The sequence below is a fragment of the Aegilops tauschii genome, chromosome 2 (assembly GCF_002575655.3).
Source record: "Aegilops tauschii subsp. strangulata cultivar AL8/78 chromosome 2, Aet v6.0, whole genome shotgun sequence".
Lineage (NCBI taxonomy): Eukaryota > Viridiplantae > Streptophyta > Magnoliopsida > Poales > Poaceae > Aegilops > Aegilops tauschii.
Window position 1 is genome coordinate 60,446,012 of NC_053036.3, and position 22,045 is coordinate 60,468,056.

At 45.1% G+C, this 22,045-nt stretch overlaps 1 protein-coding gene across 1 annotated transcript; it reads left to right on the forward strand.

The window, feature by feature from the left end:
• Positions 1-1,476: 1,476 nt before the first annotated feature.
• On the forward strand, positions 1,477-21,392 carry LOC109746403 (uncharacterized). Its single transcript, XM_073506848.1, has 7 exons — positions 1,477-1,485; positions 17,744-18,499; positions 19,034-19,153; positions 19,351-19,404; positions 19,891-19,946; positions 20,313-20,490; positions 21,206-21,392. The coding sequence occupies exons 1-5, from the start codon at positions 1,477-1,479 to the stop codon at positions 19,900-19,902; spliced, it is 951 nt and encodes a 316-aa protein (XP_073362949.1). The 3' UTR covers positions 19,903-19,946; positions 20,313-20,490; positions 21,206-21,392.
• The last annotated feature ends 653 nt before the right edge of the window (positions 21,393-22,045 follow it).

Genomic DNA, 22,045 nt, shown 5'->3' on the forward strand with positions numbered 1-22,045 from the left:
ATCGGTCGGTGTACGTCCATTTGTTAGAGGCAAATAAGGCCCAGCGAGACGGATAGACAGAGAGAATGGAGCTAGGAGGTGGTGTGAGAGGCCCAACTACTAGCTAGATAGGGGGAGGAGTGTGCGGTTGTGAGATCGATGAAAAGAGGGGCGAGAGTTTACACGTGTGTCTGACCGTATGAGAGACACGAGGCAAGGACACATAAAGGAGGAGATTGAAGGTGTGTGTGTATGTTGTAGGCAGGCATCGCTGGAGAGGTTTATCGATCGGTGTGTGTCGGAAAGGAGTTATGGAGACTCTGGGAGAATGACCTAAAGAAAAAAATGAATGTGCCCGGTGGATAGAATGCTGAGGGAGGGGGAGGGCGAGGAGGGCGTGTGCATGCACGAGAGAAAGTTAGTGGTAGCTACAAAGGTTAGAGGATTGTGTGGGTGTAAGAGACTAACAAAGATCATAATTTGATATGAAAGTGGATTCATATATTTGAATAGGAGATCATAGTGTTTTAAATATTGCATGCATGAATATAGCGGTGATACACGTGCTGTGCACATGTTATACCATAATATGATAATGCATGGCGTTTGCAACTCACAGCTAAATGCCGAACAATCTAAACCATACTATACATCAAACAATCTCAAATTTTATTTGAATTTGTGATAATGTGTGGCGTTTGCAGCTTACAACTAAATATCGAACAATCTAAACAATACTATATATCGAACATTCTCACATTTTATTTGAATATGTGGTAATGTGTGGTGTTTGCAACTCACATCTAAATACTTGTAGGCGTAGGGGGCGGGGCACCATACATAATGTGATAAACACATTATACATATGAGACATGGTTTAGATTATGAAGATCTAGCTAGATCTAGAAATGTAATGTAATTTGAAATCAAAAAAAAGTGGATTCAAAAAATCTAGTTCGAGTTCATATAGTACACATAGTTCATATGTAACTCGAGACTAATCATGTGGTGTGCTGTGAAGATAATACACAAACGATGGTTTAACTTGACAATAATGATGATTGTAGATCTTATTAAAACAGAGAAACGAATTCAAATGCTTTGACTTCACAACAATCATTACTGTAGATCTTATTCAAATAGAGAAACGAATTCAAATTTAGTTCATATTGAAGCGGTAGTATATATGTTTGGAATGCACTAAAACGTTCATTTGAGTAGTAGGTTGCATGCATTATACACGTAGCGAAATATTTTAATTGAACATAACATGAATTCAAAGTTTTGAATGACATTTGTAGTGCGCATTGATTTGGTATAGTACACGTTAGGCTTGTCCGGAAATTTCAACCCGCGCCTTGTTAGCCCGAAATATTTAAGATATATCTTTGTCTCGTTGTGCTCCGACAACTCCCTCCATCTCAACCCGCGCCTTGCTATTCCAAAATTACAACGCGCGCGAAAACTCCCACCTCATGTGAAACCCCGACACGCGAAATGCCCATGGTACCCCTGAACCGAAAGAACCGCCTCAAATCGGTGGGGGTACTTTCGTAACTCACCCCACATTTCGGAGAAGTGCGTCTCTAAGCCATGGTTCCCCACTGCCATCCCATCCGCCCACCCATTCGTACACCGAGGCCGCGAAAACCTGCGACGAAACCCCACACCCTGCTCCGTCCGCCACCCAGCCGGAGCCTCTTCCCTGACGACGTCGTCCACAGCAACACCTCGACGTCCCTCATCCACCGTACCGGATGAGGATCTGTCGTCGATCTCATCGTCCCGCCAGTTCAGCCACCCCGTCCTCCACCTCCAAGGAGCTGCCCCGATGTTCCCCTCGAATTTCGCGCCATCTCCATTCCCACACCGCCGTCTTCACCTGCACCACCGGAAGAGCATCATCATCACCATTTCCTCGGATGAAGCTTCAGCCTAATCGGCGCCACCAAAGAGGTTGTACACTAATCGCCGCATTTTCTTCTTGATTCGATCTCACGGTGCTGCCGGTCCTCGGTCCCGAGCCGACACGGCGCGACTCCATCCAGGGCGGCGTCGCCAGCCACTTCCTCCACGGTGTCGCTCCCTCGGCGGCGACGTCCACATCAGTAGGAGTTGCTGCTGCTTTAGCTCTCGCTCGCGCTGCTGCTCTGCTCTTGCTCTCAGTCCCCTGCCTGGTCTGCTCTTGCTATTGCTCTTGCTCGCGCTGCTGCTCTCGCTCTTGCTCTTGCTTGCGATGCTGCTCCGATTTAGCTACGCTTCAGTCGACTGAATCGACTTTTGGGTCAGTCGATTTTCAGGGGGTGGGAGGGCTCGCCGGGGTGAAGGAAGAACCAGCCGCAGCGGGGAGGGGGGCTCGCCGGAGAGGTACCCCACTATCTATCTTAGGGTTCAGGATGGGGGTGGTGGTCGCCGGCAGTGGCGGGGCGTTGGCGGGGCGGTGGCGTGGGGATCGCCGGAGAAAAAGCTCGGCACGGGGGGGGCCTAGAGGGATGGCCGGGGCGGCGGCGGACCGGCGGTGGGGAGTGTTTTCGGGGCGGGCGGGGCGGCGCACCGCCGGCCGCGGGCGGCGGGGGGCTGCTGTTTGGCCGGTGGTGGCTGGCAGCTCAGGGGGGTGGAGGTTGAAGATGAACTGCAGGCCCTTGATTTCGTATCCAACGGCTGCAAAATCGACTGACCAGAGATGAAAAAGTCAGTCGACCGACGTGTAGCCTCACCTTGCTAGTGCGTTCAGTTTCGACAGCAAAATTCAGTTTCGACAGCAAAATTCAGTTTCGACAGTTAAGTTCAGTTTCGACAGTTAAGTTCAGTTTCGACAGTTAAGTTCAGCGATGAGCGGCTGATGAATTTTACATCTAGCACTTTGTGGTTATGTGTTTTACGTCATGTATTGGAGATGCTATTAGAATTCCACTCAGGTTAACGTTGTTCGTTGTCTCTCTTGTCCTGCTTCAGCCTCGGCGTCGTACAACTCACCGGAGCTGCTCCAACAACGAAACCCTCCATCACAGCGGAGCAGTACCTCGGGCTCCATCTCCAGACGCCTAAGATCTTCTTCCCCTCCTCCGACAGCAAAGTCAGCCGGAGCATCCTCACCGGCCAACCCAATCACCCTGAGATCGACATGGCTTCGCCAAAGAGGTTGTACACTTGTTGCATCTCTTTTTTACTCTACATGTTATATATATTGTCCACTGAGCAGACGGATTTGTTCCTTTAGTGTCTCCTTGAAAGAAAAAACGTAGGAATTTTAATTTTCACTTGTCCTCCTTTTCAAATTCCTATTCATGAAGCACACGACTAAGAGATAGTAGCATAATAGCATTATAACCGTACATTTTCTTGTGGTTTGACTTAATCTCACCATGCTTCTTTGCATCTTGTGATCTTCCAATTGTTGTGAATCAAACACCCAGATTGGCAGAAATCCTGTATTTTTAAATTCTCTGTTTTGCACGTGCATTCCTATCCTATTCCTGTCTATTTCCTATCCCTGGATTGTTGGAATCCTCCAATTCAAACGAGCCCTTACAGAATTACTTATCTTACAGATAGTTGTCAAAGAAAACCTTGCGTGGTTTGTCCCGCTCTTGCTGCGCCGTCGTCCACCCCAGCTCAGCTGCTCCAACGACAGAAGGGTCCAGCACAGCAGGGATCCGGCCTCCAGACTGTCTTTCGCCGCTTCAGATCTTCTTCCCCGCCGCTGGCAGCCATGAAAACTGCATTACCATCATCAACCGAGCAGATGACCTCGAGGACTACACGGGTCCGCAAGAGAGGTCGCACTCTTTCGTGTCTGCTTACGTTATGCATCGCTTAATATTACATGCTACTTTATCGTCCTGTTCACCGATTAGACTCTGAGTCAGCTCCAAACTAATGGTCAAACTTGAGTTTTTAAATGGTTGTGGGGTACATATCGGGGCCGCTATCAATAGTATATATCTACTATCTGGTTAATCTTCGCTGTTTACTATGAGTTTCATGTTGGGTGGGAAACAAACAGTAAAGAAGCCATTATCTGTATTTTTTAACTGAAGCCATTATCTACCTGCTATTATTGGTTTTGGGTCTATCCACAGGTTGCTACCATCACTCTGGATTTCTGCATGCACTCCTTACATAATCTCACTATGTTTTATTCCTATGCATGACAGTTATTGTAAACAATGGAACTGAACATGTAGAGCAAAAGAGACGAGCCTTGCGTGGCAATAAAATTTCATGCAGACATCGCTCCATGGTAGGCGCAAAGGCAGCCCCTCCACGCATTTCGGATTGTCATCGAGAGGAAGATATCTGTTCTAAGGGGGATTCAGAAGGAGAAGACAACTCCTATTTACCCCCTGAGGTCTTCGCTCTAACTTGGCATGCTGATGTTGGTTATATCATGCATATGGTGTCTTGCATTGCTTCCTTTATACATCAAATATGTCATCTGCTTAGTTTAGACATCCTTTGTGCGAATGCCATCTGTTTAGTTTATTCATCGTTTATGTGAATTATGCAACACCATCTTGTTTAGCCAGGCATCATATATGTGAATTTTGCAATGCCATCCTGCTTAGCCAGTCATCTTATATGTAAATTATATCAGGCCATCCTTTTTTTGTTACATATTACATTTGTCAACAATGTTAGTACATTCAACTGCTCTTCGTGTGCATCAGCCATTTGACACGGTGATGGCAAATTCTGGAGTGAAAACAAGGTCTTCAGAGCAGATTATGCTATCTGATGAAGCGCATATCTCACTGGTTACGGATAGCTCCTCAAAGGAGGATTCAGAGACAGATGACCAGTCCTATTCCCCCCCCCCCCCGAGGTGTATGCTCTAACTTGGCAGGGTTATGTTGCTCATATCGTGCGTATGGTGTCTCGCATTGCTATGTCATTTGATTAGTTTAGACATGCTTTGCGTGAATGCCACCTGTTCAGCGTCTAATTACCATATATGTGAATTATGCATTGCCATCTTGTTGCAAGACATTATATATGTGAATTATACAATGCTATCTTGTTGCAAAGGCATTATATATGTGAATTATGCAATGCCATGTTGTTTAGCCAATCATCATATATGTGAATTATATCATGCTATCATTTTTTTGTATTATGTGTTCCATTTGTCGACAACGTTTGTATATTCAATTACTCTTCCTGTGCATCGGCCATTTGAAGCGGTGATGGAAGTATCTGGAGTGAAAACAAGGTATTCAGAGCAGACAATGCTACCTGCTGAAGCAGACATCTTGCTGGTTACAGAGAGCTCCTCATAGGAGGATTCGAAGACTGATGACCAGTCCTATTTCCCCCTGAGGTCTATGCTCAAACTTGGCAGGGTTATATTACCCATGTCATGCATGTTGTCTTGCATTGCTTAGTTTTTACATCATATATGGATTGCCATCTGCTTACTTGCTTACTATATAAATCATATATTTGAATTATATCATGCCATCATGTTTACATAGTACATACACATCATCTATCTGAATTATGGCATGGCAACCCATTTAATAAAGACATCATATAGTTATATCATCTCATCCTGTTTAGTGTTTACAGTCATCATATTTTGAATTATGGCATTCTATCCGTGAATGTATGTGAATTATGGCATGCCAACCTATTTAATAAACACATTATATAGTTATGTCATGTCATCATGTTTACATAGTCTCATATTTTGAACTATGTCTTTCCATCTTTTTTAGTTAGCCATCATAATGTGAAATTGTGTCATGCTATCCTCTTTAGTTAGCCATCATATATGTGAAATTGTGTCATGCTATCCTGTTTGGTTAGACAACATAAATATGAATTATTTCATGCCCTCTTTTATTCCCCACTATCCATTGCACCTGTCTATCATACAATGTCTATACTTTCAATTACTTTTCTTGTTTATCAGCCATTTGAATTGGAGAGCGTGATGGCAGTATCTAAGGGAGTAACAACACGGTCTTCAGAAAAGATAGTGCTACCAGTTGATGCAGATAGAACCACGGTTGTACTTGCCCAAGGACCAGATCCACCACACATAACCCAGACTCTCGCAGATTGTACCCCTACCCAGTTGGACAGAGAACCAGCTACACCCCTTCTAACCCCAACCCCGGCAGATAGTAACCCAGTTCCAGTTGACACAGCACCATCTCCACCACAGAGCACCCAAACACGAGCAGTTAGTAAGGGAACTACAGTGCCCAAAGCACGAGGACCACCACTCCGAATCCCAACTCAACACTTAAAGGAGAAGAAGATTTGTTCTCAGGTCAGGTTCTGTAGCTATGGTTCATACTCCTTTGCTCTTGCATTACTGTATTTACTCATACCAACTATTTTCAAATTTGAAGGATGGAATTGAAACTCCAATGGCGCAACAGGTATGTTTTAAACCTGTTTCTTTAACTGGTTTGCTGTTGTAACCTGCTCTATGTTGATTTCAGTTTCAATTGAATAAACAGTTATGTTCTCATGTCATGCACATTACAAGTGTTGTTATTGCTCTATAGTTACCCACACTTATATTCTGTCTATTCTGCTTTGTCTTGAACAAATATTATTTGAACTGTGTCTCTATCTTGATTTGGCAACAAAAACTAGAATGATATAGACCATAAAGTGACCATGGTACATAGATATATGTTTGTTTCATGTTGTTATCATGTCCACTTTACTACTGAACTCATTTACCCAAATGAGTTTCATATACAACATGGTAAACATGTGATGTGTCTGCTTGTTTCTCTTTTAGAATGCGGACAAAATATTGGAGAATAGTACCGCGTTATCCAATGGTAAAGGAAGTAATGCAGATAAGGTTCAAGATAGTGAGACATCCATGTTGGTCTCCAAGAAAGCTGATAAAAACTATCTTGACGATAGTGAGGGAACCCAAAAGTCCTGTCTTGATGTAGTGTTCGAGTTACTGGCCACTACTGCTGGCACAAGCTCTTCGAACTCGCTGCCTGAATCAGTTCGTCTTCTTGAGTCTCAACTTCAAGTTGAAAGACATCGATCAGATGTGTTGCGACAGGAAGCTGAAGGACTGAGGAAGTCCCTGCAGAATTCAGATGCATATTTTCTGGTGCAACAGCAAGCGCTGGAGGATTTAAGCGCCAAACAAGAGAAAGTTAATAAGCTTGCTAAGCATCTTGCCAGCCTTATGGGTACCCAGGATATTGTTTCTTGAGATCTTCTGAAGTGGTTTCAGTTCTGGATTTGTTTTGCTGCGGCGTTTATTTGCGCTGGTCGCCAACTTTGACAACCAGTGTATATGATATGCTGCTTTGTTCCCTATATTTGCACTGGTGGCGAAGTTTGATGCCCAGTGGATGTAATATGTGTAATAGCCGTGATAGCCTAGCGTTAGTTGCTTGCTTATATATTTCCTTGTTGTCTTGTTTATTCGTTTGCTTGTAGTCATTGCAGTTCTTTTTCCGCGGTTAGCTAGTGGCTGCGATAACCTATTTTTTAAAACTAGGCCACAATAACCATGGGCTAATATTTACTGTAGTGACACTGGGCCTCCTACTGGCCGTAGAAACAGTGGGCCTTCTACGGGCCATAGAAACAATGGGCCTTCTACGGGCCGTAGAAACAATGGGCCTTCTGCGGGCCATATCATCAATGGGCCTTATACGGGCCGTATGATCGATTGGCCAAACATGGGCCAAACAGACCGCATTATGGCCGTAAACGGGCTAGAGTTGGAATCGTCCGTTCATGGGCCGACCATAACGGGCCATCGTTAATAGGCCGTATTTGGTGATGCTATGAAAATGGCCCAACAGACTAACGATCCACAAACGGGCCGACTGTAACGACGGGCTGAATTTGGCCCACAAGCAGAAAATGACAGTAACGGGCCATAAGTAACCGAATGCTGCAAATGAGCCCAAGAACAAATGGGCCCTCAGAAAGCCGAAAGTTAACTTGGGCTGGAAACGGCCCAACGGAATAACGGGCCGTTAATGGGTATAAAGTGATACACTGTTCATTACGGGCCAGTTTCACCACGGGCCGTTAATGGGTGTAAAGTAATACACTGTTCATTACGGGCCAGTTTCGGCACGAGCCGCTAATGGGCCAAGAGTTACAAAGGGCCTCATATGGGCCGAAAGACGTCATGGGCTATACATGGGCCAGAAGTGAAAACGGGCTGGAATCATATTGGATGGCCCAAATGACGCTACTGGGCCTAATTCGGATAGGGCGTAACGGACCTTGGGTTAGCGGGCTGTAAATGGGCTATATGCAAACATGCCGTTAACAGGCTTTCGATGGGCCGACCCGCCAGCTTTTGACCAAGTCAAACGGGCCGGCCTTTTCACAGGAATGGGCCACTGTTGGGCTGTGCCACGTGTCGACGTATCATAGGCGCCTTCTGTCCAGTGAGTGGATGACATCTGTCCCAACGATGAGCCGACACGTGTTTCCTCTAGCCAATGATGATTTTACACGTAGAAAATCCCCATTGGTCGGGGCTGTTAACGGGTTATCGGATCCAAAACCCGACCCGATAGCTTAACGGCATTCCGTTACGGTGGATGCCACGTGTCGGTCACCCTTGACGAAAGCACTTCTGTGACGCGCGATTTATCGTCATGGAAGTGGACACTTCAGTGATGATAATTTTGGTAATGTCATGGAACACTTCTACGATAGCACAGGTATGACTATCTTGATTCTGTCATAAATTTGTCATGGATGTACATGCATGACAAAAAACGCGACCTACTGTGACAAACACGTATCATCGCGGAAGTGTATTTTTCTGTAGTGTATGTGGGAGTTCAACCCAGAAGGACCGCGAACTATTCAGCAATTCTTCGGCACGACGCTTGAAGAGATGTATGGATCGTTCTTCGGATCATGAATAAAGTGTCCGGACACCACCGAGGATGCGGCTCTGAACTGCAATCGTCCAGATACCCAAGTAAGTAATTCCGCGGCCGAACACGTTGTCTTTTAATTTATCACAACATCATTCTGAAAGGTCGCCTTTTGACCAGGACTGGATAAAAAAGGCGAAGATGATCAGGTGTTCGGCCCCCCTTCCCGAAGGCTCACCGGATCCTGTACTAGCCAGGATGCTTGAGCTCGCGCCTTATCAAGCGCCATCAGGGAAAGATAAAGGGAGGAACAAAGAAGCCGAAAGCGAGCCTCACTCATTATTCATCCAAACCGGGGGAATTAGTGCCTCCGCGAAGGAGGATAACCGGGGAGGAGAATCTAAAATTCCCTCTCCCCAAGGAAGGAAGAGGGCCGCCTGTGAAGACTTGGAAACGATGGTTTTCAAACGAGGGAAGAAACCTTTGTCAGGGGGCCCTACCCCGGAGGGCATCCTTACCGCACAGTGCCCGCAAGGGAACCAGCCCTCCACCGAGCTGTAAGTAAACAAAAGTACTTTATAGTAAATATACCATGCTTCATTTCTAAGAACAATAACCGAGACGTATGTCTTGTAGTTCGGATCGTAGCCCTTCTCGACAGAGTTCGTCTTCGGGGGATCTTCTTCCGGAGATGATGGAGAGCGAAACGCCTCCCCGTGCCTCCCCGCCTCGTGAGGCGGACGACCCTGAGGTGTCGTCATAGAGGATTTCTCCTGATCCGCCAAGGCCAGAAGGTAACCCTTCGGCCACCCGAAGTCCGGAGTATTCGGCTCCTAAGAAGAGGCACAAAAAGAGTCCGGGACTGTCCGGCGCACAACCGGACGCACTGATGAGTCTTCTGGAGCAAGCGGCTATCTCAGAGGCGCATCGTACTCTAATGGGTACGGTGTTTGAGAGAATTTCATCCGCCGAAAGTGGGTTGCATGAAGCCTTTATGAGCCTGCTAAGAGGCTTTGAGGTACGCAAAGTAATATATATTTTTTGACGGTACTGCACACGCTAGGTGTGCCCTATGCAGATAGTAGCCCCTGAGACTCTGGTTGCTGTCGGAAGACGGCAAACAGAGGATCATAGTCCCAGGTAATGATCATGCTGCTTTCATGTGTTGGCAGCTGAGGGTTCGGTGGCTAGCCGGACTGGTGAGTTTGCCGAACTGAAGCGGCAGATGCCGACATCGTGCTTGTAAACAAGCGGCTTGATGAGGCACAGGGTATGTATTCTCCGGTGATCAATATATATTAAGAGGAGCATGATGCTAGTATCTGTAATATGCTGTGACTGCAGATGGAGCTGCCGCCATGGAGACCCTTCGGGCGGAACTTGCCCGAGCCAAGGAGCAAGCCAGGAAGAGTGATGCGGCCGCCCTAAAGGCGGTCTAAGAGCTAAGAGCCGAACAGGCTGCGCATTGCCAGAGCAAAGAGAAAATAGCCAAGATGGCTGTTGAGTTGAAGGATGCCGCCGACCGTTATGAGCTTCTTGAAAAGGAAAGCCAAACGAAGACGGCGGACCTGGAGAAAGCCATGGTAGCCGCCAAGGAAGCCCGCTCTAAAATCAGAGCGGCGAAGGAGGAGCTACGTCAAGCCGGAGATATCGCAGCTGGGAAGCCCTTTTTGTTGCGGACAAAGTTCGGAGATCCTAAGTATGCCCTTCTGGATCAATTATGGAGTTCTGCAGACGCATACTTGGATTTGGCAGTGAGTGCTGCTGATGCGACCGATTTTTTCAAAGATCAAAAAGATCACGAAGTGGAAAAGCTGTTCTGGTCGCAGTTCAATGTTCCAGTGCGTCCGCTGCTGTTAAATGAGCAAATGGCTGAGTGGGCCGAGCTCCATAGGTTGTCCGGGCTTGCCATGAGGTCTGTTGTGGATCATCTTTGGCCAGAAGGACCAAGGCCGAATAGTTATTTTGGCTTAGTGCAACGATTCCTTGGTGCTTTGCCGCATATCGACGTTGTGAAGAGGTCGGCGTGCATAGAGGGTGCGCGGATGGCTCTTGCCCGTGTCAAGACATACTGGGCAGAGATGGAGGCCACCGCTATTGCAACCCAGAGTTCGGCCGTAGGCCGGGTATCGGCCGAGCACTATTTTGAAGAGGTCCTAGAAGGCTCTTGTTTAATAGAGGCTCAGTGCTCGAAGAGTATCATGTTCTAGTGACATGTATCCCAATTGTAAGAACAATGCTATTTGAATTATAAAGGCTGTGTTTATACTTTTGCTTGAAAGTATTATTATGCCTCATGTGCGGTCGTTTGTGTGTGTGTGTGTATAACCTGAAAGTTTGCAATCGTCGGCTTCAGCCCCCACGCATATAATGCGGGGGTGTTCGCAAAAGCGCGTGTTCACACTTGATCCAATGTCTTGGTCCATTAAGGAGGTGGTAGCGCGGCGAACGAGGCAATCGGACTATATTGCTTTAACACTTTCACTTAACCATAGGAGTTTGACAGTGGGGCTACTATATAGCCCCCGGTACTTCCGCGTCTATCCGAATACGGTGCGTGTACATACATGACCGGGGAAACCGGTCCTTCGTTAATGCGGAGGAATCCCGAAGATTCCGATGAGTCATCGAGTGGTTGACCAGTCTCGCGCTTTATCATGATAGTCAGTTTTCGGCTTTCTCTACTGAGGTGCTCGTCCGGATGAACCAGGGCACAATCGCAGTAGTTCTCCCGGTGCCACCTTAGCCGATAGAGCGGAACGTAAGGTAGCAAAACACGGGAGCCGGACAAACCCAACATTTGACCAAAGACATGATTCGGAGCTGATGCATATAAGGACAAACTCGCGACACCGAACACTCCCTAAGGTATTCGGTCTTTACAACATATACCGGGCTGAGTAACGCCCTTGAACCCTGAATTTCCAGGTACGTGCATTAGTCTGACGTGGAGAAATGCCAATAATGCCATCGTCCCTCTCAGTTGTGTTGAGTATCCGGAGGGTGTGAAGCAACAAGAGACAGTAAGAAAGGTTTACACAGGGTCTTAATCTAAAAAGAAACCTTTGAGCGGGGCCCTGCTGCACGTCTGCGCCTGTGTCTCCGTTGTGCCGTATCCTGGAAGGGTGTAGCATGATTATCATCTGTTAAAAGAGAAGAACTTAGATGAAATTTGTCGTGCGAAAAAATTGGTTATTCTTAATAAACCATTAAAATTCAAAATAAGGTCGAGCCGAACTGTAGACTTTGTTTTTTTTCATGCGGGAAGCCCCTAGCACCGTCTACAGGGGTACATTCATCAACCCAATCTCAGGTTTATCTAAGCTGTTACAGCTAGTGGTGCGCCGGACTCGTCTAGCCGTGTCCGCGGTCTTGACGACCGATCGTTTATGCTAGTTGGAGAGGCCATTTAGTGTTCAGCTGCTAAAGCCGCCGCACATTCTTCCGCGCGTAAGGAACGCTCAGTGTTTCTGCTAACTATGATGATGCCGCGTCGACCGGGCATCTTGAGCTTAAGATAAGCATAATGCGGTACTGCATTAAAACGAGCGAAGGCCGTTCTTTCGAGTAGTGCTTGATAGCCGCTTCGGAATGGAGCGATGTCGAAGGTTAACTTTTCACTTCGGAAGTTGTCGGGGGAACCGAATACAACCTCTAGTACGAGAGAGCCCGTGCAGCGGGCCTTTGGGCCTGGTATTACTCCTTTAAAGGTAGTATTGCTTTGGCTAATTCTCGTTGGGTCTATCCCCATTTTGCGGACGGTGTCCTGATATATCAGATTAAGACCACTGCCGCCGTCCATGAGAACTCGGGTGAGATGGTATCCGTTGATTATTGGGTCTAGCACCAAGGCAGCCAATCCTCCGTGCCGGATACTAGTCGGGTGATCCCTACGATCAAAAGTGATCGGGCAGGCCGACCAAGGGTTGAACTTAGGGGTGACGGGCTCTACGGCGCATATGTCTCGGAGTGCGTGTTTGCTCCTCCTTTTCGTCACGTGAATCATGTTCACTGTTTTGACCTCTGGTGGGAACTTTTTCTGTCCCCCAGTGTTTTGCTGGCGAGGCTCATCCTCGTCTTCACTTGCTGTCTCCCTCCCCTTGTGTTCGGCGTTTAGCTTGCCGGCCTACTTGAAGACCCGGCATTCTTTGTGGGTGTGATTTGCAGGTTTATCGGAGGTGCCATGAATCTGACATACTTTGTCCAGAATCTTGTTTAGGCTGGACGGTCCATCTTTGCTGCCTTTGAAAGGCTTTTTCCGTTGACCGGGTCGAGAGCCCCTAAATCCGGCGTTTACCGCCGTGTTGTCTGGGCTGTCTTTGTTATTTCGACGCTTGCTTTTACTGTGTCGTGGTTTTCCATTTCTATCCCTGACTTCAGATGTGCCTGGGTCGCTGGTGCTACTACGGGCCAGCCAGCTATCTTCGGCCGCGCAAAAGCGGGTCATAAGGCTTGTTAGGGCTGCCATTGTCCTTGGTTTTTCTTGGCCGAGGTGTCGGGCGAGCCATTCGTCCCGGACATTGTGCTTAAAAGCTGCTAAAGCTTCGGCGTCCGGGCAATCGACGATTTGATTCTTCTTAGTGAGGAATCTGTTCCAAAGCTTTCGGGCTGACTCTCCGGGCTGTTGGATTATATGACTTCAATCGTCTGCATCCGGAGGTCGGACATAGGTCCCTTGAAAATTAGCCCTAAAAGCATCCTCAAGCTCTTCCCAACTTCCAATTGAGTTTTCGGGGAGGCTCTTCAGCCAGTGTCGAGCTGGTCCTTTCAGCTTGAGGGGAAAGTACTTGATGGCGTGGAGATCGTCTCCGCGAGCCATACGGATATGGAGGATGAAGTCCTCAATCCAGACCCCCGGGTGTGTCGTTCCGTCGTACGCCTCTATGTTCATGGGTTTGAATCCCTCTGGAAATTCGTGATCCAGCACCTCATCGGTGAAACATAGGGGGTGCGCGGCACCCCTGTATTTGGATGTGTCATGGCGTTTTGACGGTTGTAGTGTTCGGTTTTGATTATGCGCTGGAGCGCGCTTCCTAGATCCGTAAATGGATTTGGTCACGCCGGCTTTTTGATGCAAGTCCTCGCGTGAATCGTGTGCTGACTTATGTGCGGCCTCGTTAGCCGCCCTATCGCGGCCACGAGGTGGTCAGTCCGACCGGTCGGCGGTTTTATTTTTGGCTGTGTAGGCTCTAAGGCCTCATCATCGAATTCAGGCAACAGCTTGCGCTTTGGATAGTTCTTTGTGTGGTGGCTGCCACCGTACTTTTCTTCAGTGTCGAGCACTTTGCTCCATCTACTTTTGAGCGTATTCTGCGCGGCCTTAAGCCTTTGCTTCTGCTTCTTCAGACTCTCGCGGTGGCAATAAGCCTTCTATGGAGGTTCTCTTGTTCCAAGTGCCTTTCCGGGATGTTGTGTGCATCGTCGTCCGGACTGTTTTCCTCTCCGGAGAGAGGTCGATGAGCTTTATCCTCGACGTCGCCGTGATCGGACAGCGGCTCCGTACTATGTTCGCCGTCCGCTGGTTCATCCTGCTATGTTGCTGGGTCCATGTGGTCGTCGTTTCTGGAGTCGGCCGGGGTATTATTTTTTCTTGCGCTGTTACACTACAAGAAATATGTCAACTAGTGACCTTCTCTCAGTGACCCTGGCTGAATTGGTCGTAAATCCACGGCCATTTCGCTTGGAAGGGCTCAAACCCTGAAATTGCCTTACACCAAATGGTCATAAAGCAGACAAGAGTGGTCAACGACCTTCTTTCTACCTGATTACGACCAATATAAATGGTCATGAGGTTGTGAACGTGGATGCATTGGTACTTAAGGTGTCGCTCAAGGTGGGCTTGGGCCTCGGTGGAACGAGGCCACCTTCTTTTTAAAAAAAATCTGTGTGCCATGTAGGCCTCGGCCCATCCAGGAAGAAATGTGGGATGCCTTCATATTACTCAAAAAGAACATATATTCGGCCCAACGAAAATGGGAAAATAACAAGTTTTTCATTAGAATGGGAAAATAATGAACTCCTTCGTGAATCTTGCTATATGGTTTAGCAATTACAAAACTAAACATGTAATTCAAAAAAATGTTAATGTTAATACGTATTTCAAAAAATGTAATCACGTGTTTAAAAAACTATATGTGTGCATTTGAAAATTTTCATGCATATAAAAATTGGTAATCATAAATAATATTAGATATGTATAAAAAAAGTTTCATGTGTATGCAAAAATAATCATCAGTACGTATATATGAAAATTTTATAATATATATATGGAAAAGTAGATAACAAAACAAGATTTTCTAAAAATGTTAATCATGTATTTAATTTTTTCTAACCAACATCAACAATGTTTTATATGTATACAAAAATGTACAATGTGTAAAAACAAATATAGATATCAAAACCTATGTATGAAAAGATATTTTTTTATTGGGAATACATGAAAATATGTTAATCATGTATTTGAAAAAAATTAAACATATATAAACAATATGTACAATGTGTCCTAAAAATGTAGGCATGTGTTCAAAATATTAGACATCAAAATATTTATTAAAAATGTTAATGATGTAACTAAAAACTGTTTAATATCTATAAAAAATGTTTCTAGTGTACACAAATTTGTTCATAAAATGTGGTCTAATATTCTTGAAAAATGTAGAAATTTTTTTACAACAAATATTTGTTAGGTTCTTCACAAAAAAACTTATTTTGGGAACTCAAAAAATGGAAAATGAATATGCGGAAATTTGTCTTTTTCACGGGAGGTGGATCAAAAACTTTTTACATGCAACCATTTGGTCAATTATGCATTAAATATGGCCTAGTATTTTAAATTTTTGATTTGGTCCAATTTTGTAACAATTATTTGATAGGTTCTTCACCAAAAAAACTCATTTTGGACGCTCGAAAAATGAAAAATGATTTTTTTCGTCCAAAGAAAATGAAAACTTTCTTAGGCAACATTGTTTGCCATTCCAATATGCACCTTTGTGCACAATATGAGATCATCTGAACAAACTATTCCATGAATTTGTCCATAAGATTGATCATTTGCCTTGAAAGCCGTTTGATCTCCACACATGCTAGCTCGTTTCTGAGAACATTTTTTTTAATATTTGTCGTATTACAAGTTTATTATTTTTCCTGGTAACTTGGCCACATATAATGACACAATGCGAAGGTTTTCCAATTTTTTGATTTTTTCGAATTTTTCATGTGTGGTTCAAAATGCGGTCAAAACGGTGGGCATGACCGTTGCTAGCTAGTGGGTGAATCTTGGAAAGCTTTTGGTGTTTCTCTGATTAAATAGATACTTCTGTACCTAAAAATGATTTTTGGTAAAAATAAATAGCAAACTATAAGGCAGCTACAGTTCAAATTTGACCCATTTCCTACTAAATCGGCGGAAATTTGTCTTTTTCACGAGAGGTAGATAAAAACTTTTGACACGTAACCATTTTGTCAATTGTGCATTAAATATGGCCTAATATTTTAGAAAATTGATTTGGTCCAATTTTGCAACAAATATATGGTAGATTCTTCACAAAAAAAACTCATTTTGGGCATTCAAAAAATGGAAAATGAATTTTTCGTCCAAAGAAAATGAAAACTCCCTTAGCCAATATTGTTTGCCATTCCAAGATGCACCCTTGTGCACAATATGAGATCATTTGAACAAACTATGCCATGAATATGGCCATAAGATTGATCATTTGGCTTGAAAGCCATGAATCTTCACACATGATAGCTCATTTTTGAGAACATTTTTTTAAAAGGTTTGCCGTATTACAAGTTTATTATTTTTTATGGTAACTTGGTCACATATAATGACACAATGCGGATGTTTCCCAATGTTTTGATTTTTTTTTGAAAATTTTATGCCCGTTTCAAAATGCGGTCAAAACGGCGGGAATAACCGTTCCTAGCTAGTGGTTGAATCTTGAATTTTTTTGGTGTTTCTCTGATTAAATAGATACTTTTGTACCTAGAAATGATTTTTTGAAAAAATAAATAGCAAATTATGAGGCAGCCGTACTTCAACTTTGACCCGCTTCCTACTGAAACGGCAGAAATTTGTCTTTTTCACGAGAGATTGATCAAAACTTTTGACACCCAACCATTTGGTTAATTGTGCATTAAACATGGCCTAGTATTTTAGAAAATTGATTTGGTACAATTTTACAACAACTATTTGGTAGGTCCTTCACAAAAAAACCTCTTTCCGGGCACTCGAAAAATGGAAAATGAATTTTCCGTGCAAAGAAAATGAAAAATCCCTTAGGCAACATTGTTTGGAATTCCAAGATGCACCCTTATGCACAATATGAGATCATTTGAACAAACTATGCCATGAATGTGGGCATAAGATTGATCATTTGGCTTGAAAGGCATGAATCTTCACGCATGATAGCTCATTTCTGAGAACACTTTTTCAAAATAATTGTCGTATTACTAGTTTATTATTTTTCCTGAAAACTTGGTCACATATGATGACACAATGCGAAGGTTTTCCAATTTTTTTCATTTTTTATGCCCGTTTTAAAATGCGGTCGAAACGGCGGGCTTGACCGTTCATAGCTAGTTGTTGAATCTTGGAAACCTTTTCATGTTTCTCTGATTAAATAAATAATTTTGTACCTAAAAATGATTTTTGGAAAAAATAAATAGCAAACTATGAGGCAACTGCAGATTAAATTTGACCCGCTTCCTATTGAATCGGCGGATATTTGTTTAAATGAACAAAAATAGCTAGAAGGATCGGAGATGCATACAAATTGGTGATCATCCATAAAATGTGGTCCAAACTAAGTGAAAATTTTAGTGATGCCATTTGCAAAATAATTTTGCTAGTTGCTTCACAAAACCCCCTGTTTTTAGCACTAAGAGATAATTTAAATAAATACCTCATGTTTTGAACCAATCAGGAAGCAGCCCACGGATCACCCCCTATAGTCGATCTGAGCCGTCCACCCTCTCCCTCAGTCCCTCGATCCAGCGTCTCTCGCTCACCTCTCGTCCCTCTCCCACCAACCCTCCCTGTCTCCCTCCCCGATATAGATCGCCGCCGCCTCCCCCCTCTCTCTCTCCCCGATCCAGATCAGCCGCCTCTCCTCCCTTCCTTCTGTCGCTTCCCTATCTCTCTTCCCGTCGCCGGTGGCGGCGCCCTCCTTCCCTCACGCTGCACCCAAACCTCCCTCCCGCTCCCAGCATTTCTTCCTCCTCCGCCACCTCTAGGGTTTCTCTCCCCAATCCCCAATCCCCTAGCGCTCCACTCCTTCCTTGCCGCCGCCACCTCCGGTGCCCGATCCTGGCGACCTCAGGCAGGAACCGAAGACCCCTGTCCGGCGAGATCCGGCGCGCGCCCAAGCCCGAGCGATGAGGTGGTCCAGATCGTGCACGGGGACGCAGCGGGGGACCCGACGGTGGTCACCGTCAGCTGCCCGGACAAGACCGGCCTGGGCTGCGACCTCTGCCGCCTCGTCGTCCTCTTCGGCCTCAACGTCCACAAGGGCGACATGAGCACCGACGGCCACTGGTGCTACATCAGGCTCGGGTCGCCGCCTCGCGCCGGGGCCGGGCCGTGGACTGGGACATCCTCAAGGAGCGGCTGGTGGAGCTTCGTCCGCACCGCGCTGGAGCAGACCCGCCTCCACACCGCCCTCATGCCCCACCCCTCGCAGGTTGGTTCATGTCCTACTACTTCCCTTTGCTCGCCTTGCCGAGCTCCCTGCTCCTGTTTCCTTGCCACCTTGCAATGTCCTAGCTCGGTACACGCTGCGCTGGCGAGCATGCTCTGTCTGCTCGAGGTGATTAGCAAAGCCGTAACTGCATACTGGTGTCCATGCTAGCCCAGCCCGTTAGGCAGGTGTCCACGAATTCAGATGCGCCTGCTAACTAAAAATTTAGTCTAAAACAGAGGAGCAAAACCAGTACTGTTGTGATGTCGCACTAATGCCAGCTGAATTTCGGTGCAATATTCAGGTCTTTGTCTGAAGCACGAGCCTCATTTCATTTCTTCAGATATATAATCAATAGTTGACTACTTAAGGCTTTGAGTGAGGGTCAGTCTCCGAGTCTGGTATAGTGGTATAGGCATTTTTTTATGCAATTGTCCATCTAGAACATCATAAAGTGTAGGTCTCCTGTGATATCAGCTGACGCCAGTCACATTTGTCATTCACAGAAGATGATTTTGTCTTGTGTCATGCTTCCAGGAAAAGTTCAGGCTCATACGAGCCAACGACGATGCGACTGTTTTGGATGCTCTCTCCTTCAGCGCTCGTAAAATTAGAGTGCTTCGCAGCTTGACGGTTGAGAAGAAAAACTATGTTCAGGTACTTCATCTCCAAGTCCAAAGTTTCCTTGACCAAAACCCACCAACAATTATCCCAAAAGGCTATGAACTAAAATATAGGTTTACATGTGAAGCTACTTATATCTGAATATTACAGCTGCAGTTTGTTCTGTAAAAATAGTTGCTAGCTCTTTCTGTGACCCATCTTTATTTCTTTGTTCTGTTTGGATGGAGCAGGAGCCCTCTTTGGTCGACATGCATGAGGAGGAGGAAATTGTCTCCCCACACAAGGTTGATCCCTCTCGACTTTACTGTGAGGTTTTTTCTATCACTGCTATGTTGTAGCCTAGTTTCTGTTGTGGCCCTTAAACCAAGCTCATATCATATTTGCACCTGTATGATGTGTGTGTGCTTGATGCTCACGTACTAAGTAAGGTTGGTGGTTGTTTTGCGACTGAATCGTGTTTCAGTTTGATACCACTATGCTTTATCTTGTCAAATTCATCCATGACTAGTATAGTTAGTACTATTGCAGCAGGTTGATTGATTGAGGGAAAACTCTTGCCTCTGCTTAACATATCTAAAATCTAGTCAAATTCCTCAACAACATATTTGTTTTTTACAACAACAATGCATTCAAAAATCTGACCTATCTATATACACACTTTGTGGAAGAAATAGGATATATATGTGCTTCTGTTGCTTCTATATTATATATATACATGTACGTTTAGTTATTCGACATGCTTCAACATTTTTCTATTTGATTTGGTGCAGGAGGATGCCTGAGCTGACCAGGAGAACACCCTCGTCCACCCCGGCCACCACACAAGGTCGTCCTTCTATTTCTTTCGCTGTTTGTTCATGTGATACTTGTGTTTCAGTTCCATTGGCTCCTATTGCAAACAAGTCTATACATTAGACTAGCCCAAGTGTTGTAAGTGCTGGGTGTCCTAGATACAGAAATATACCAAGTGCAAGTGGGTGCTCGTGTTGTGCATAGTAGTAGATCTGTTTATGTGAGCTATACAATGGCCTATTTCTTCCTAATGATATGAACACTATCTCATGATCGACCAGGTCCCTGCTCTGTTTCTTCTTCTTTTGCATCCTGTATGTATGTATGTGTCTGACGATAAAGTGGTTTCTTCAGAATTGATCGAGTCTGACAAAGTTGTTCTGAACATTTCTTGAAACAGGGCGAGGCCGGTGATGTCCGTGCGGTGATGTCCCTGGGGTGGCGCCACTATGCCCGGCGCTTGCCCTGGTCGCCGCGGTGGTGCTTCGGCGGCTTCCAGACCCTCTCCTCGATGTGGTGATGGTCACACCACAGCCGTGGTGTGGCTGAGCCTCTGCTAGGGTTACAACCTTCCTCTGGTGAGCTCCTCCCTGTTCCTTCTTCTCTGATGTAGCTCCTGCATGGCCTTGGCCATGATTTGGGTTGGATGTGGGGCTCTGCTAGTTGCTGCTAGATGATGTAACCAAGCATCAACTCCTACTGGAGCTCTCTGGTGATAAATTCATGCGGTTCTAGGGTCTGTCAGTAGCTGCCCATGTGTACTTGCTTTATATATGTGCTCCTGTGATGCTCTAGTGGTATGGGGTTGCTCTGGATTTGCTAAGTTGGTTAGGAGCAATGCTTAATCTGTTGTTTGCTCCTATGTGGCTCTGTTGTTTGCTCCTATGTGGCTCTGTTGGACTCATGCTCTGCTCCTACACCAACAGCTTGATTGGTTCTATATACACTAGCAGCAGTAGCTCATGTACATGTAATTGGACTCCTAGGGTGCTGTTCTTGTAAATTCTTCCATGTCTTTCTCTTTTTGCTGGTGCTACTACACATGTTAGATTGTTAGCTGTACTTGTTTCCATCTCAAATTACTTATCTTCTTGAACATATGCCTGATGCTTGGTGCATGTAGGATGTGCTCCGTGTGGATATCTATGCATTTGTTAAGATTTTTGTAGCACATGATATGGCCTCAAAGATTGTTTATTTTATTTTCGTCCATACATGAGCACAGTTTTTTATTGTCGTCAAGGGGTGAATTGATTTGATTGTTAATATGTGGTTGGATGTGATGTTTTGCAGGTTGAAGGCGCTAAGGTGTTGGAGACGTGCGTGTACTTGTTGAGTGTTTTATCTGTAGAGTGCTATACTGTGATTGGTGTAATATTATATGGTTATATTGTGATTGGTGGAATGTAATAAACTTGATTGGTACATCGGTGATTTGGCTGTTATTTGAATATATTTAAAATGTATTCTCTGATTGGTATATCATTGAGTTACAAGTTGTGAAAAATTAAAACCTGATGTTTGGGACCTAGTGCCTAGAAGAATCTGACAATGTGCATCCAGTTGACTACAATAATCTGAAAATTGAATGTAACAAAAAAAAAAACCCGAAAATAAAAAATATATAGAACGTGAAAAGGCTGCACCTCAGAAAGCAAAAAAAGGCCGAACCAATGGCCCAAGCCCATGTAGCTAGTAAAAAACAACAGGCAAAAATACATTAAAAAGGCCGAATTGTTTGGCTCGGCCCATGTAAAACGCCGAATCGGACCGGGCTGATTCTTGTGCCACATCAGCTTGCCACGCTGGATGCCTACATGGCCTGAGGAGGTTGCTAGTGACCAAAAATTTGGTCGAAGAACCAACGAACTTTTACATATCACAGAGAAGGTCACTAATTTCAGTTTACGACCGCCAGCTTTTGACCTTCTGTTTTTGGTCACAAAAAGGTCGCAAATGAAAAACTATGACCTTTCAGCGGCCAATAGTGAGGGTCACAAGTTGACATATTTCTTGTAGTGTTATCGCTGTTTTTGTCGAGGCGTGATTTGGAGCGGCGCCTACGCCATCGCTTTGGTTGCTTCTCGAGGGAGCTATCCTTCGCTGCATCCTTCCGTTCCTCATCATTGTTCT